The 18,699-nt window shown below is 44.9% G+C and overlaps 2 protein-coding genes across 2 annotated transcripts in view; one reads left to right on the top strand and one right to left on the bottom strand.

Annotated features, from left to right (window-relative positions):
• Positions 1-3,792, top strand: part of wwox (WW domain containing oxidoreductase) — a 122,070-nt gene extending 118,278 nt beyond the window's left edge. The window contains exon 9 of the mRNA XM_062389625.1: positions 3,358-3,792. Coding sequence (XP_062245609.1) covers positions 3,358-3,549 — 192 coding nt within the window. The 3' untranslated portion in view covers positions 3,550-3,792. The remainder of the gene's footprint in view (positions 1-3,357) is intronic.
• Positions 3,793-3,811: 19 nt separating this feature from the next.
• LOC133954997 (transcription factor Maf-like) overlaps positions 3,812-18,699 on the bottom strand; it is a 41,533-nt gene continuing 26,645 nt past the window's right edge. Inside the window, exon 3 of the mRNA XM_062389626.1 lies at positions 3,812-4,710. The gene's annotated coding sequence lies outside the window, so the exon portion shown is untranslated. The remainder of the gene's footprint in view (positions 4,711-18,699) is intronic.

Genomic DNA, 18,699 nt, shown 5'->3' with positions numbered 1-18,699 from the left:
GGACCTGCTCCTTTGGTTCAACATATTGCTGTGAACTTCATGGGTGTTTGTTTTTTTACCATAGAAGATCATCCGGCCCATGTTCTCCCCTACCCAAATCAGTGGGATTGTAGCTGTGTTTCCTTCTGAAGGAATGTCCAAGTAAAGTCTCAAGTCTTCATCTGTGCTCACCAAAGACTTAGCGATTGTTTCTAGAAGATGTTAGTGTTTAATATCAAAGCGCAGATCATCGTAAAAAAAAAAATAGGTCTGGAAGTAAAAATGCTATAGTTGAACCCATTTCTATCTCAGAGATGCTTTGGAGGGTTTACAGTGAAATATCTGAGGTGGGTGTGTGAGTGGCTTTCGGACCAGACCCTTTGCACAGCAATAGGCGGCAAACCACACACTCACAATTAAGTAAATGCACTTTAATTACCTCAACTGAAAAAGAACGTGCGTGGGGAGAAATGCTGGATATTGTTATTTCTCCGATGAGTCCACCTCAAGACCTAATTTCTGCATCTGAAGTCTGAGTCGAGTCACAGTCGAGAGCTCTGGATAATTGGGAACAACTCTTAAACACCACAGATGTTGTTTTTTTTCTGAGGGAAAACTTACGGTACACAAGGTCATGATTCACATTTAGTTGCAGAAGATAGAAAGACACACAGCAAAGAGCATCAGTTTGTAAACAGCTAAATTTACAGGCAGAATCTACAGTTTCACATGGGACGGAGACGTCTGTCTCACCAGAGACAGATGTGACGCACACTGTGATATTACCTTTCATGTAGATTGTCCCAAGTGTTAATTTGAGAATACGTTTGTTGTTCACGTGTAGATATGTATTTGCTTGTAGTTGTGTAATGTAAGTGTATCAAGGTTGTTGGGCATCTTCTCTTGTCCCCCCCCCCCCCCCCCCCCCCCCCTTCCTCACACACGCCTCCTATCTGCAAACACACAATGATAGATGGCTGTGGTGGGTGGTTGAGCATGTTAATGTCTAATCTCATCAGCCTTATCTTCTGCAGAGGTCGCAAGGTCAAGTGGTGAGGGGGGATGAGCTAAACACCAATAAGAGAGCCCATTGCTGGACACACGGCGCTAACGGGTCAAGTTTGCGTTGTGTCCACTTACCACAAACTGGACTGCAGAGTCGTGGAAGTTCATACTCCTCTTTCCAAATATTGAAGTCCTTTGGGGGAAAAAGTCCCAAAGCCTTCATTTTTAAGTCAGCCACATAAACCTGGATCATGACCATGAAAGTCTTTTATCAGTATTTCCACGGTACGGCAGGACCAGTGTTTGGCAACTGGACACAAACAAACTGTTTCTGAAAGTCAGCCGAGTTCAAGGGGGCGTCTGCGAATCAGAGGCGGCTGCCCTGAAATCTTCAGTGGCGTTTGAAAGGCATTTCAGACAAACTGAATCAGATGCCCTAAGCGGGGGGGAGATGAGTTAAACTGAGCGCGTGTGAACCTGCAACTCGGAGACACTGCTTGGCATTTGTCTGTCTTTGATATGGCGGCATGTGATGTGGCTGAAGTTATCGCCCCGCTGGCAGGTGAGACAGACAGCGGCGCACACAGAGATGCCGACGTTTCATCTGCCGTTTACCGGCTCTCTCATCACACTGCCCTTCAAACACACTCTATCTGCTGCTGCAACGCTACACACCACGGCTCCTCCTGCTGGAAGTTTACTCGGAGCTTAAAGGGACTTGTGTGTGTGTGTGTGTGTGTTGAGAAAAGTATTTCTTGGAATCTGATTTGTGTGTTTTTTTGTTCAACGCATTTGCATTTTGTGCATATGTCTGTACTTGCTGTACGTGCGAAAGTATAGATGCTCTGGACCTCAATGGATCTTTCCACTTTGTGTGTGTTGCTCCTACAGCTGCTTTAGGAAGCTGTTCAAACAGTTGGCATGTAACGTGGCTCCATTACGCACGTGTGTGTATGTTTGTGTGTCCTGCCCATGTTTGACTACTGCATATAGGGGTTGTCTCATTGCGAGCCAGAGCCTGTTCGAAACATTAGTCCGCAGTCGTCACGTTAGTGTTCCCTCTCACTCTCTCTGCCTCCCCCCCTACCACCCCCCCAACTCTCATTGGGAGATAAAGAAGCGAACCATTTCATGTGGCCATATAGAAGTCATCTCCAGCCTCGGAGTTTGCAGGGAGGCTGTCACAGCAGCTTTTAGCCGGAGCTGCAACATGAAAGATCCCTCTTTGAGCAGCTGGGTTATGTGTGTAATTCTCTCGGACGTGTTTATTCTGCTGCCGCTTCAGCTTTCATTTTCAAATGTCACAGATATCTCTCTCTCTCTCCTCCGAGAATATCCCCACTAATTACTGACTGACGGGGCAGGGTGTAAACTTAGCAGGTTGCATTCAAGTACTGTTTCATTTTTTAGCGAGTCTCGGCTTTAGACGACATGAAACAGAGAGTTGTCCGGGTTGAGACTTGACCGATCGTTAGATTTAAACTCGCCTTTAAAAGGAGAGCGGACTGAGAAACAGCTGGAGGGAAAGACCTGAAGAGTATGTGTGTGTGTGTGTGTGTGTGTGTGTGTGTGTGTGTGTGTGTGTGTGTGTGTGTGTGTGTGTGTGTGCGTGTGCGTGTGTGTGCGTGTGTGTATTTTACGTGAACATATCGCTTATCTATAACCAATCAGCTTCTGATTCAAACACAGAGATACAGAATTGTCCATTTCCAGGGCTTACTCTCAACTCTGTGAAGCCTGGCTGAACTCATATGCACATCGTGTGAAAATATACATATTCATGACATTAAAACCTGCCCTTTCACAATTTACATAATAGTCGTCGTTTCCATTGTGATTCCCATCCACACAGGAGAGCTGGTGTAATTTCCTTGTCCGAGCTCTCACCTTTTCCACTGTGAGTCTTTACATCTGTAGCATTCACATGGTCCCATATAGCCAGAGGTCCTGAACACACCGGGTAGAGAAATAAATAAATATATGTATATAAATATATGTACAGTAAGGGGTTATGCTGTGCCCATGGTAATATGACCCAGTCATCATGGGCTTCAGGGGGAGGGGAGAGACGGCATTATTTTTTCTTTTCCTTGACACTGTGTCCTGCTGTCTCTTTTGTGTGTGTGTGTGTGTGTGTGTGTGTATCTGTGTGTGTGTGTGTGTGTGTGTGTGTGTGTGTGTGTGTGTGTGTGTGTGTGTGTGTGTGACAGAGGACATAAGGTTTTAGTCGCGTTGCAGTGTTCGTTGTTCGTCCTTCTCTCTTTCTCTGGACAAGACACGTCCTCATGTCCGTGTGTCAGTGGCTGAGTTCTCCAGAATGTGTCTCCTCCTCCGGGCTGATCTTACATCTCTTCTCTGTTCCTCTGTCCGCAGCAACAAGGGGCGGCCACCACGGTGTACTGCGCCGTGGCCCCGGAGCTGGAGGGGCTGGGAGGCATGTACTTCAACAACTGCTTCCGCTGCCTGCCGTCCATGCAGGCCCAGGACCAGAGCTGCGCCGCCAGGCTGTGGGAGCTGAGCGAGCGCCTGGTGGCAGAGACGTCTGCGGGGGTGAAGGCCCTCTGATGGACATGAGGACGAGGAGCAGCATGAGGAAGAGGAGGAGGAGGGGGACTAGCCAAAAAGTAATGAGTCATGTCCACGTCCAGTTAGATATAAATTGAAGAAAAGATAACTGCACTCTGACTGCACTATACAAGAGCTGCCAACCACAGACGTCCATCACGTGACTACAGGGGCTAAAGCACACTACATATACAGTACGGGGGGGGCGGTCCATATACACTCTATTGAATAGAAAATCAAAGTCATAGTTGTGTGCAGCTCTGTTGTGGTTCTTTACAGTGGTGGGGGGGGGGGGGGGGATTTGTGATGAATTCAGGGGTCTTACAGTTTGTTCTTTCTTTCTTTTATAAACTTGTGACGTCCATTTGAGGACTGTGTATTTGGAAATGACCTGTCTCGCTAACAGCACAGGGTGAGTTAGGAAGCATCCACTCCAAAGCAGACGCACCTGATTCCAGTATTAGTGAACCACCCGTCGAATATTCTGTCTTTCCAATTATTGTCTGTGTTTTCAGTTTCCTGTTGTCGAGCTCTATGTAGATAATGATGTTTCCTATCCAGACACAGTGAGAATTGTTTAATCATTGTGCTAAATCTTTTTTTTGGGGGGCACAAAAGAAATAAGGAGTAATGGGCATGTGACACCTATGGATATATAAACACACTAGAAGTATGATCCTTATGGCTATATACAATATTCTGCAATAGTTTCATCTCCTATCAATGTCCCTATTCGTTTACTGTACATTATTTACATCCTGATTTCGGGGCATGTGCTAAAAGGGGGTGGACATCATATTTTTTCTGTTCGCTATCGGACTCAGCCTAAGTATTAATAATCTATACTCTGGTAAGTCTCAATTACAATTTGGAGGTATTAACGGGTTGATCTGTGTCCACTTGAACACAGTTGGTGGAGAATCTTATTTCCAGAGTCCGTGATCTTTAATTTCTGTGTTTCCTCCCTTGTTGTTTGACCAGAAAAATATGGGATTTCAAGTCTTTTGTTGTTGTTTTTTTTTTCTTCTTCATTCCGTTGAATTAATGTTGAACTCTGGCCTTGGGTTTGTTTCTCTGTTTGGACGCTTTAGAGACCTTGTGCTTTATGGCAGTCGGGATGCCGTAGGTTGCTCCTGAAACATCAGCGTTCCGTCGTCATATCTGTAAGAAAACACAAACAAAAAGTATCGTGAGATAAGATTCAGCAAGGAACACGTGTGTGAAACCTTTTTAACCACAGAAAGTGAAATGTCCAGTCATGTGCGCGCCATTAGAGGGAGATGCGTGTGTGTGTGTGTGTGGAGAAACAACACTGAAGCCTTGCCGCTGCCACACTGTGTCTGATGATTTAAAAATAAAACCATGTAATTTTTCTCTTTGCTTCACTCGTCTGCTTTGTGACACAACCCTGAGCCTTGAGGTTCTGTGATGAAACCTTTCTGGATCTGCTTCCTGATCCAGATCCCCACCGGAATTAAAAAATGTCCTCCCTCACCTTTACCAGATCCACCAAGTTTCATGGTCAGCCGTGCAGTAGTTTTTGCGTAATTTTGCTTACAAACAACTCAACAAACAACACAGACAGAGGTGAAAACATAACCTACTGTGCAGCGCTAATTAGAAAAGTGTTCCTCTATTTCACACAAACACAGTCCCACCATGTCCTGTGGTCTGTTTTGGTTGACCTGGTCCATCCTGTGCAGACACCCTGGCATGCTCAGTCAGAAACGTGCAGAGCCTTTACACAGCTGTGGCCTGTGCAGACACCGATAGCGGCGTCCTGCCCTGCTATCATCTGTCCTGTACCCACACTGCAGGTGTCTTATCGCTGTGCTTTCACAGTGCAGGACATTCCTGGAACACGGATACACACCTCGACGTGCGGCCGGCGAGAGCAGTCACATCTCACATGCACACAGCGAGAAGTGTTTTGTTAAACTGCTCTTGTAGAGTTTGTCCACTTATGAAGCATATTTACACCGTGTGGATGACCTGAGTCTGCAGGCTGCTGAGCCTCGTCACCAGTCTCCTCCTCTGGCGTCTGTCTGTATTTCCCAGTGAGCGTTTAGCACGTCAGCTGTTTAGTTCCCCTCTGTCTGTCTGTGTTTTGTTTTTATCTCTATGGTTAACAGACTTTTCTACTGTAACGGACACAGTGTTTGACAATTTGCTTCTCATTCACCAATCCACGCACATCCACGTGGCTCAGGAGACACGTCAACTTCAACATTTACAGAGGAGGAGGAGCCAAGGATCAAACCGACAACCCTGCAATTAGTGGACAACCCGCTCTACCTCCGGGGAGACAGCCGCTCTGTGGACCTTATACTTGAATGTGTCACTCCAAGAATAACTACAGGAGAATTTCTTACAAGGTGTCACACTTCCCTTCTACTGTCTGGACTTTATTCCAAAGTATTGTTCCACAACCTGTGTTTGTGATCATCTTGAAGACAGTAATTCCCTAACTGAGACTTTGGCCCCATCACCATCACTTTCCTGTGAAAGAGGAAAGTCTCAAACTGGGAATAAAGTAAGAACCAGAATCATTTCAAAAAGACAGAAAGTGAGATAAAGTATTGGAAAAGGATTGTTTGTGACTTCACTGCAGATCAGGAAACTGAAGCTAAACTAAATCTGTCTTCCCGGTTCTTTAGTTAAATTTCTACTTGCCATTTGTCAGTGGCTGAAGTATTTCAACGGCATTTCAACCCGTGCACTTAGTACAAACACAATTCATGAGGTGAATTCTAAGAAGCAAAGCCGAGCTTATGGGCTTGTCAATGACGGCTCTATAAACGAGGAGCTATAGAAAACAGCGTTTGAGGGAAGCCCTCGACTGAACCCAGGACACAAAGGAAACTCTTCAGGAGAACAACAAACAAGCAGACGTCTGTGTGGCTGGATGCTGCAGTGGCCGATCCATGGAGCTGTGTGTGTGTGTGTGTGTGTGTGTGTGTATGTGTGTGAGTGTGTGTGCGCCTGAGTGAAGAGGGAGGGTCCTGCCTGGCTTTTCGAACAAAGTCCTATCGATCAGGCCGTATCGGAATCATCTGATAGCTAATCAATGAGCTACACTTCCTCTCAGCGAGCAGGGAGGAGAGCGCAGCACGGCTCTCACAAGAGGAGGACCTTGATCCTTTGACCCCACAGTGGAGTCCTCGCACACACACAGACACACACACTCTCTCTCCATCTCTTTATTTCTCTCTTATAATAACAGAACAAGACAGTGTGATAACTGAAAGCTGCTGCAGAGCAAATAACCGAGATACATTAGAGTGTTATTTTAATTAGTCGGATTTATCGTTGACTTTCTCCCTTCACTGACTTTATTTCAATTTGGGCAGTAATTGTTTACGACTGACCATTTCATTTTCCATTATTGTTTTTATTTCTTCTTGTGATTAATTTCACCTCTCAAAGAATAATTATGAGAGGATTGATTTGATTATGCCTTTGTTCTGCTCCTATTGGCTCCATTGACTGAGGGAATGCCATGTTGCCATTTCGAGCGGATATATTTAATGATCACAATCAATGTTAAAGCTCTCTCTAGACTCAACTAACTCAATAAATATCTGCCAGGAGGAAATTTACCATCTAACTACAGCGGGCAATAAAGTCTGGCTTCCTGTTCTCCCCCCCCCCCCCCCCCCGGTCTCTCTCCATCTCCCTCTTGAAGATGACATTGTGATTAAAACTGTTGATCAATTTTCATTAAGTACCACTGTCGAGTCGATGAAAATATGATTTCCTTTCAATATCTGCACATGTGCTTTGCTTGCAGACTTTTCCTCGGAGATTATGTATTTTTTATAATTGTAAAGGCAAAAGAAAAATTAGCTAATGATTCCCCCAGTGTCTTATACGCATTTTAACATAAAAAGATGTATGTTTTTACTCTTGAATTCATGTTTTGCAGATTTTAACGATTTCAATATTCTGTTCACCTGCAGGAAGAGAAACTCCTTTGGCCTCTGTGTGAGTGGGTTTGTGTGTTCAGAGGTAGAAGCAGCAGAGACTGTGGCGGCTGCACGTCTCTCTGAGATGTGACGAACCCGGTGTAACAGACGTACTGTGCTGTTTGGCACATTATTAAAAACACCACGCTGCTCAGAAGCACACTACAAATGATCTGTGAAAGTGCAGTGTAGCAGGAGGTGTTCGCGTTTCCCACACTTTCTCTTTGCGAACGATGAAAGTTGTGTAACAGGACGACGGTGTTTGCCTGGATGTTGGCGCCTGCCACAAAGTCTTCAGTCCTCCACGTGCTCTTTTACATAAAAACCTCAGGAGCGGCGCTGATAACATTTGGATCCAAATAGCTGTTTTCCAGCGAACCCGCTCGCCATCAAATGCACTTATTCCCCCCCCGCACATCTGCTTCAGCAATCTATAACATTCTCTGTTTTTATTGAAGCCTCAACACGACACCTTTGAGGAACTCCTTCCAGCCCCGAGTCCCCAGCGTGTCCTCACCGCTAGACAGCATGACCTTGTAAACCCTGAGTTATTTTACTCACCCATTGTGTGAAGATAGAAAGAAAAGAGAGAGGGTGGAGAGAGGTGAGGGGGGGGTAGGGAGCAGAGAAGGGGGGGGGGAGCTCCTGCCTGTCACAGCTTTCAAACACAAAGAAAAATGAGCACTTGGGCTGAAGTACAATTATTAGCCCCTGTCCACAGATTCATCACACTATAGAGAGGGAGGGCGAGAGGGGAGAGATAGAGGGAGGAGCGCGGCGAGAGGAGGAGTGGAGGGAGGCAGGGAAAAGAGCTGTATGGGTGAGAGAGGAGCCAGAGAGAAGATGGAAAGACAATGACGAGAAAACACTGGGAAGAAAATAGAAAATCGGGGCCTGCTACAGTGAGAGAGCGAGTCGGGGGGGGGAGAGGGGTGAAGCAGGGGAAGCTGCGGAGTCGAGAGAAACGACCGGGAAGCAGGTTTAGGGAAATAAAAGAGGGAGGAAAAGAGAAAGAGGGAGGCCGAGGTAAAGGAAGGTAAAATGAAATAAGAGGATTTGTCAGGCCAGTGGTTGGTGGCAGTAATAAAGCCCGCTAATCTGAGGGAGAACGCTTGGCTGCTCACACACAGACTCTCCTGACGCCCCACTTTACCACCGGGCCAAGCCAAGGTCACACACACACACACACACACACACACACATACACACACACGCACACACACACACACACACACTTCCTGCATGTCCTCAATCCATCCTATCTATGTTTTGTGAAATAAGTGTGTGTTTTTGTGTACACTTAACCTGAGGTCTTGTGCCACTGCTGACTTCACTGCTCTACACACACACACACACTCTCTCTCTCTCACACACACACACACACACACTCCTTCTTTCCTTCTCCATGTGTCTCTCGCTGTCTCGTTAGGCAGCGAGAGACACATGGAGAAGGAAAGAAGGTCTCCACCAAACAACCCCCTCAGCCATGTTGATTTTGAGATCTCATTTTTCTCTCTTTCCTAACTGGCTCCGCCGCGTGAATCAATAGACATCAAAAGCATTACATAAATACATCTGTCACGAGCAGATAGTGGAGTGGGGATGTAATGTGTCTGGTTAAGGCCACCATAGGGGGAAAGGAGATAGGGTGTGTGTGTGTGTGTGTGTCTGTATGTGTGTGTGTGTGTGTTATTAGAGGACAGCAAGTGTCACTTTGTGTGACCAGGTGTGTCGGGCGGAGTGAGAGGTTGTTATTGAGCCGTGGTAAATGACGCAGAACCTGGTGCACCGCTTACTTAGCCCCAGACCCCTGCTCTCTCTGTCTCTCTGTATGTCGGTTGCTGCGTGTTTGTGTGTGTGTGTGTGTGTGTGTGTGTGTGTGTGTGTGTGTGTGTTTGTGCGTGTCAGTGTGTTGTCATCAGTGTGTTGGTATGACTTCTTGTAAATCACGAGTCTGAATTTCAGGGTGCACCTGAGTGGAAGAAGCCGTCCATACACCTATGGCTGGGGAGGGTTGAACCTTGCTCTTGTAAGTCCCAACTTTTTTTGAGAAAACTTCTTATTTTCTACCAAAAGAAGCAAATGAAAGAAGAAATGTAGACATAGAGGCTTTTTCTTTTCTTTTTTTAAATAAAAGAAAGATCAAATCAGGTATTCGATGTCAACATTTACTATAAGTTACTGGCTTTCATTCTTTGTGTTTGGAAGACACTCAGCTCTAACACACTCATTTCTCTGTGCAGCTCAGTTTGTGCCTAAACTCAAGCAAATCTGTCAATCTTCACAAACAGGAAGAACAAAGAACGATTGATGGGGGGGGGAAAGATGGGGAGAAGAGTGAATCATGTAAACAAGAGCATTAACAACCAATAAGGTTGAATGTCCTTAACATGAGGATTACTGCTTCATCTCTGTACGCCTCTGCCAACCAGTCATGTCTCCCTCACGCAGTATATTAAGAGTCCTTGAACAATTTCAATAGAAAATTTATAAATATTTTTTGTCAGAATTAGCGTTAATTTAAGTTATGGCCAAAAAACAGTGATTTTGACCTTTGACAACCAAATTCTGATCAATTCATCCTTGAGTCCAATTGAACGTTTGTTTACAATATGAAGAAATTCTCTCATTACTGAGCCACAAAAAGCTCTTTCTCGTTTCCTCGTCTTTCCCCTTCATCATCTTTAATGTTGTCATTGACATTTTCAAATATCACTTTGCTGACAGCAGACTGCAGCTGTGATTGACTGCAGATTTACATGTCATGCTGAAATAGCACAATAACCTGCACGCAGATAATCACCTCATTGAGAAACGCTCCGGCCTCTCTCCACTCACAATTACTATTGTGTATTTGATCATATAACCACTTTCCAACAATGCTCTTAATGGGCTTATTGGCAGCCGACCAGGAAGTGCTTGTAAATAAGTCTGACGCCGTTTGATACTAATAAATTAGGCTGATGTATGCAAACACGCTAAAATCATAACAATATCCAAATGTGTGTTAGGCAGAGGTGAGGCGGTGACAGGTGCAGATTTATGCTGCTACCAACTGGCCGGCGTCATCACTCACTCAGCCATCTTCAACTTTTTTTATTTGTTTAATTTCCAAATGTGATTGCTCCAACCACTCCGGCCCGTGCTGATAAATGCAAAGGATCGAGGGTAAAGGAGGCCAAGATTAATACACATCATTTTTCAACTGGACCGATCCAACGAGGAAAGAGGGGGGAATGTGCTAAGAGCTCAGAGGAGGAATGAAAGCCAGGCCTGATGGGACGTGATGTAACGGACCATTTACACCAGTACATTTTCTCCGTGGCTTTCCCCCTAATTGGGACTGTTTAGGTGAAAAAGCCTTTTAACCAAATAAAAGGCAAAACTAAAACACAATATAGAGAAGTGCCATCTTGATCACTGTCATCTGTTCACCCGCGTAATGTGAGTAACTGTTTTACTGTCTTTGCTGTGAGGTACAACTACCCCCCCCCTCCCCCGTCGATACTAACACACACGTATTGTGTTGTTTAAGTCATAAATATTTTCATTTCTATTCATCCAGCCTTTGTACAGAGACAGGCGCCTGCAGAGCAGTAACAGGTTCTGTTAACATTTTAAAGAATTTAACAGTGAAATGAGGTAAAAGATAGGAAGCAATAAATAAGGTTAAACAGCAATGATTTTAATCAGCAATAATAAAAAATAAGCACAGGGTAAAAGCCTAATTAACCTCAAGACTGAAGCTGCCAACAACAACAACAACAAAGTTTTAGTGAAGCGTCATTGAGAAATTCTGAAACACTGCAAGAATAAATAGACACGTGTGAGTTCACTTGAAGAGTGACAGTGTGTGTGTGTTAGTGTGTGTGTGTGTGTGTCTGTGTGTGTGCCTGTGTTATAAATGGAAGGCAGAGGAGTCACCTCTCAGAAACACACTCACATAACTACGAGATTAATTACAAGTACCGTGAATCACTGAGCAATTAATTAACTCATCCTTAGTAATGAGTCCGTGTTTGTGCTTGTGTGTGAGTGTGTGTGTGTGTGTGTGTGTGTGTGTGAGCCGTGCACACTCTGTGTCACACAGACAGCCTCTCCATCTCTCCACCTCTCGCCCTGTCCCCTCTCTAATTGCTTCCCTCTCTATTAAAATGCAGTCTGCTGTGACATCACTCAGCCCTCTGTTAGAGCAGGCCAGGGCACCGGGCAAACCACACACACAGACACACACACACACACACACAGACACACACACACACACACACAGACACACAGAGTTTATTTTATAAAGTGTGGATTTTAGGGAGATTCTGCCTGTTTGATCATGAGACAGAGTCGAGTCTCACAGGGTCAACAGAGAGTTCAGGTCAGGAAACAATGATCAACGATGACCATCATGATAAATCTGCTCTCACATCTGATGTCTCCCTGATTCTGTGTTTGTGTTACTGACAAAGAAAATACAAAAGTTCTGACTGATCTGGGATCTTATGGGTGTTTTTTTGACGGCCGGATAATTAGTATTTTTATGTCAGCTTTAAGAAAATATATCAAAAGATGATAATTTAACTCAAAAAAATACTAGTGCGATAACAAACTAATAATTTGAATATTTATATAAATAAATACTAATTAGTGGTCTAATTCGATTTTCCATATTTTGCTGATATTTCCTTTATCAAATATTTCCTTTGGCGCTCACCTGTCCATCACAGGGTGAGGAAAATGTTTCATCATGAAAAAAAATCAAATATCAAACAAAACAAGATTGGAAAAAATCAACATTGTATTTGAAAAATACAGATATTTTTTTTATAGATTTCAAATCTGGCTGATTTCACTTTGTCCTCTTCTGATATGCATCAATATCAGAAAAACATATATGTATTAATGTGAAGATGTTGATTTCATATTTCTATATAGCTCTTGTGACGCAGTGTTGCCTGTGTGACAAATCTCTTGAAGGAACATCACTGTGTTCATACTGGGCTCAGCTGTATGGAGTGACTGTCTGTTAAACATGTTCAGTAATAGTAAATGTTTTGGGTGAAGAACAGAAAGACTCAGTGAAAAAGGATTTCTAGATCTTATTAAATCCAGAAAACATCTGAAATCTGCTGGTTTGTCGTCAGCATGTGTGGTGACGCTAAAGCAGCCGACTAACGCCCCTTCCCTACTCTCCTTCTCTCATTCTCTCTCTCAGAACTAATCTGATTGGTGCATAAATCATGCTGACATCAGCATGGGTGGAAGTTGGCCTACTCCTACACACACACACAGAGACACACACACACACACACACACACTGAGCGGCACTGTGCTCCACGGTGATCATGAGGACAGTGGATAACAGATCTCTCTTTTATCATTCCCTGACTTTCCCTGACATTTAAAAAGCCATTAACACCACTGAGATTCACCCTCGTGTACATTTCATATGGAAGCCCCCCTCAACAGACAGACACACACACACACACACCTTACATGCTTCCTTGCCACTCACAGGCTCCATACGCTCTCATGTGTGCAGGAATGATCTCAGTGATAACACAAAGGCCAAGCGACACCGACGGAGAAGGGAATTCTACCATAATAACCTTTTCACGCCTCCTTTTCTGTGAGATCAAATCCAGCGGGAATTTAATGGTGACATGACACAGCTGCTGATACACTTATTGATCCCTTGAGGAAATCAATGAGATTTGGGGGCATTGATATCCTTGATCAGAAGGCAGTCCTCCCCCCTCTGACCCCCCCCACCCCCACCCCGGTGTAATGACAAATGGGCTAAGTGTCTGTTGTTATGGTGTGACCGCCTTTGTTAATGGTAATTATCCGCCTATTCAGCCATATATACATGGGTCTACTGTAAACACTAACAGCATAATAGTATTTACTGCTGAGCACTGTATTAATTTATGGCCCATTATTGTAAAGCTCATCGTTACAATGTGAGCAAGCATTTATTGTAATCAGACGACTGATAGAGAATGAGAACTAATGTATGTAATGTACTCACGTGGTCCGCCTGACAGAACGGTACCGTAGCTAATGCAGCTAATGACATACGGCCTGACTCTCTGTAGTTAGCATTTATTAGCAGCGAGCGGGAGTGAAAGTGCGAATCGACTAATTAGACTCCATTGTATGTGCACGAGAAACAAGAAGCAAAATGCTCAGCAGGGATACAATGGCCGCCCCAGCACTTAATCCACGGGATGTTAATGTGAAACTGAAACTAAGTGTGCAGCATGAGTCATGACTAGCAGTGATATACAGCAGATTGCCATATTGAGCTCAGTCATTCAAATGCATGTTATTGTAATTCCGCAGATGGCAGAGGCACTTTTGGTGATTATTGATCGGACCTTTTTAAACTTCTCTCCAAACGGCTCTAAGTCTCGAGGCCCCAGGGGCACGAGGGGACGTTCAGAAGACAGGGGACGTGTTTGCATTCGGGAAGTGGTGAGAGGGAAATAAAGTCAGACGAGGCTTTAGGACGGGGTTGACTCTTGGTTTGAAGCAGTGGAGGTTGTGGGTGTAACATAACTCACATACTCAAAGAGAAAGTGGAATTACGGGAGAGAAGAGATTAAATAATTGAAATATCTAAGAAGACAGAAACGTTCCGTGTCACCTCAAGCAGCATTTGTAGTTTTCATTCTGTGAGAGTGGAGACTGTAAATAAAGATGGTCGACATGACAGCTCCCGAAAGTGGAGCCAAAATATCAGAATCACCCCTGGTGGCTGGCTGCGGTAGAGCTCATCAACCCAACCTCCTCCATGTTAACAGACGGGACATGGACCAAATACATGTTTCCAACAATGGTTTCAGTCGTTATAACATAGTTATTAACACACTGGTGTATGGTCAAGGTTTCATTTGTCTGATAAGTTTGGTTTTAAGCAATTTGGTGGCATAAAACCAGGTTTAATGTCTTGATTGACAGCTGACATGATCGATCTGGAAGTTGTTTTTTATCTGAGGGCAACTAAGACATGCCACATGTGTTGGGTAACAACAGTTGGATTCTGGGTAAATAGTTTCCTGAGTTAAAGGAGGGAGGAGGAGGAGGAGGAGGAGGAGGAGGAGAGGATCATAACAAAGAAAGTCTCTATCATCTCTGAGGGTCTGCTCAGCTGAAGATACGGCGCTGACAGTCTGACTCGCTCTCAGCTGCACTTTGAATGCCGCGGGCCAAACAGCCTGCGACTCCCGATAGTAGGTGTACTTACTCACATCTGTTTTCATCATGCGTGAGATGGTTTGGCATTAACGCACATCTCTGTTATTAGAGTTTCCACTCAGGCTGATATGCGGCTGCGTTTATCTCCAGCTCATGAACATAATGAGCTCAAGCAGTGAAGCCGCTCCTCCAGAGCGGCGCGCCGTTGTTTATCATTCCCTCTCCACTTGAGCTCGCTTTTTGTCTATCATCCCACTCCCTGCATCACTTTGCATTCAAGTGTGGTGTCGCACTGTAGTGTCTGGTCTCTGTTGTGCGTCGTTGCAGGGGAGTGTGATGCACTGGGTCTCACCCCTTGTCCATCACTCTGCCTGCGGTAAGTCGGGCAGCCGGCCAGACAACCTCCCACCGGAGAGAGAGAGATGAACGGTGGGATTTGGAAGAGACGCACAACAAGAGGCAGTGTTGTGACTCGAAGCATCGGGGCTGTGTCAAAAGTGGATTTGAAGATTATTTAGTGAAAGGAAGGGAGACGGAAGGTGAAAGGGAGGAGGGGGGAAGAGAGAGAGGGGTGATACAAGTATGTGATCATGAATGGCTACAGGAGAGGAGCAGGTTAGAGACAGAGAGTGACTCAGTGAGTTATGTGTGAAATAGAGAGAGAGATGGAGGGAGAGGGAGACGGACAGGATGAGTTACAGACCCAGAGAGGGAGAGAGAGCTTTCACACATGGAGACAGCCTGGTGATTTAGGGCTAAAGGACACTGAGACGAGCTCTGCTGCGAGAAGAGGTGTTGGACCTGAAGAGGAGAGTAACAGATCCACTGCAACGACAACACAACTGTGTGAGCGCTGGAGTGCCTCCTCCCTCTCTCTCTCCCCCTCTCTCTAACCCCTCGCTCTCTCTCTTATCTTATCTACACACGCCTTCGTGCACCCGTGAGTTATGAAGACGAGAGCACGAGGAGCACTCCACTGTTTGAAAGAGACACTTTCAGTATGAGAGCAGCGAGCGCATGTTGATCTTGTTTATCAGGATGAAATGATAACGTGCACATACAGAGTGAAGAAGAGAGTTAAGAAAAGACACAGGAGATATTATAAAGCTCCTTAATGCTACCACTAAAACAACTAAAGTAAAAGGAGTGTCCCCTTTAGGGCCGATGGACGTGAGCTGCACAGGTCAGTGGCCCTGTAGGACTGCTCACGTTTGCCTGTTATCTAAACCAACCATCAATGTTTCCCTTATAAAGCTGAGAAAAGTCCCAGAAACCTCACTGCACTGGTATTAAACACTGGTTTGTCTGTAGACACCACAACAATAGATACTCGACATTGTTATTTCTGTGTGTGTGTGTGTGTGTGTGTGTGTGTGTGTGTGTGTGTGTGTGTGTGTCGGTGAGGAGGCAGCACTTTAAAAGCTTCAGGTATTTGTAATGCATGTCCATATTTGGGCAAAGTGAGGCGGTCACTAATCCAGCTGACCTTCTGGCTCATTTGCATGCGCTGCCCCCCCCCCCCCCCCCGACTGAGAGATGCCATGACCTTTATTAGCTAATTAAGAAACATAACAGAAATAAACCTGACAGAATGGGAATGGACAAACACACACACACACACACACACACACACAAACTCAGTGTGGTTGCCAACAGAATAAGGACGTGAGACAAAAGAGCAGACATTAGACAGACTGGAAGAAAAGAGTAAAGACAAATATGTTATATGTACATACAAACATACTGTGTGCTCATGCCCTTTCGTGCAAGCGTTACGACACACACACAGACACACACACGCGTTTTAATCGTTACATTTGCCAGCAGGCATTCAAGCATTATAGTATCATAGAAGTGGTTTCTCTTAATCGCACACTGCGCTCCTTTAAATCTCTCTGTGCCGGAATAAGACAAGTAAATCTCTCTGTCTGCGCTGTCTGCTGCCACTTAAGGCCAGTCGCTCTCTTGTTCTGTTCTGCGTCTCCCACTAAGAACTTTTAATAAGCTGCTCAACCCCTCAGGCTGTTAGAGGAGGTGTGTATGTGTGTGTGTGTGTGTCTCTTGGAGTGTGTTTCCTCACACCACAGACAGACAGCAGCAGGACAAACAGCACAACTATACATACACCAATTTGGAAACATTTTTCACAAATTTGCACTGACAAAAAAATTCAAACTGCACTTTGGCACACACACACTCACACACACACATCAAATGGACACAAACACACACTGACTCACACGCTGGGGGTGTTGTCTCCCACACCTTCCCTGTGTTCACTGTGTGTTAATCTGAGTGGTAATCTGCAGAGTGGGCAGAATATCATCTGACAAGCAACATGTGGAGGTATGAAGGATTACGCAATCAACTCCACTCCTACAGCACATCACAGGGCTGACGATACAATGGAAACAAACACACACACACACACACACACACACACACACACATTTGCACTTAATGCTGATGCTTCTGATCTAGTTAGGCGTTGTAATATTTAATTTGATTTATTTATATAAGTTGTCTTCCCTTATTTTGTGTGTTATTCCCATTCGGACCAAAACACATTGTTGTACTTGACAGATGAATTTAAAACCGAGAACTGAGAAATTAAATCATCAAAACCTTTTTCTTAATTTCAGAACACCCACGGTCTGTTCCCACGAAGCTGTCAAGGGACGTGATCGTGACAGAGGCAGACGGTGTGAGACGCTGTTTGATCTGGTTTCTGAGAAAAACTGAGAAACACGGTGGACGAGTGGAAAGAAGACAGTGAAGTGAAGGCTGTGACCGACCGCTCGGCGCTGCAGTGTCAGTCTGTCTCTGTCACCATGACAGGTCGCCAACTGTGGGGAACCCTCCACACACACACAAACACACACACACACACACACACACACACACACACACGCTGACAGACAGGGCCGAGGGCTGTCCTGTCCACAGCACATCACAGCCTGTGGTGTCCACCTACATGTGCAGTAAACGTACACTGAAAACCTTTCTTGCAGAATAAGTGTAGATATGATGACCGGCTCAGAAATATCTGAAAATGAAAGCCCTGCCGCCTGTTCTGGATTTGAGAAATCAAAAACAAATTTGTCTAAGTGTTTTCTCCTCCTCCTGGCTGCTGAGCGGGACACCAGAGGGTTCACATGTCTGTGACCGACTGATTCCTCATCTTTGAAACATGGCTGTGCCAGAGGTGTGCAGCGAAATCAATTCGGGGGAAAGCGGGACAAATTGTCCTGTTGCAGTTTGTTGTCCAGTGTCACAACGACAGGAGGAACTCGCACACTTCCACACCAGCTTCCCCTCTGGAAATCTGACAGAGGCAAAGTTATAAATTCACCTTTTAGTTATCTCTGAAGTCTGCCGATAAAAAACAACACTGAGGTTCCATTTTATTAGGTACACATCGAGTCTAATCCAACATCTCTGCAGAAAGATCTTTGATAAGCATGTGATGGTCATTTTGATTTGTGTCTTTGTTATGGATTTAACTCTAAGATCAATTTTTGACCATAGAACAACGATTAAATTAAATCAATTGAAATAAAAAAGGGGAAGCATGACGGAGGCAGTTTGGTTTGAAACAGTCGGTGTAAATAAAGAACCTCTGAATGTTATTGATCCGTGGGAGGACAGAGTCATTGCACTGGCACATGTGCAGTAAATATAAGGTGTTAAACATTTCATCTTCAGTGCATTGCATCTGTTTGTGATACAGTGGGATGTTATAGTGTGGCTCTCTCCCTGTGTGTCTGTCTGTGTGGGCTTCCTCTGCCTCTGTTCTTTACAGTTGCCCCTCTTGCCTCTGAAGTGTGACGTCTGGAGCCGTGACTTTTATCCTCACGACGTTCCAGTAAATACTCCGACAAAACGCAGTGCCTCGTGAGGAGCTTCAGGCCGGGGCAATCAATCAGGGAGAAAACAACACAGAGATCCGGCTGTTTCTGCTCCATAAAGCAGCCTTCAGAACAACAGCAACCTT

This window comes from Platichthys flesus, chromosome 6 (genome assembly GCF_949316205.1).
Source record: "Platichthys flesus chromosome 6, fPlaFle2.1, whole genome shotgun sequence".
Taxonomy (NCBI): Eukaryota; Metazoa; Chordata; class Actinopteri; order Pleuronectiformes; family Pleuronectidae; genus Platichthys; species Platichthys flesus.
The sequence above is the reverse complement of the archived record's forward strand: the minus strand, read 5'-3'. Positions and strand labels throughout refer to the sequence as shown.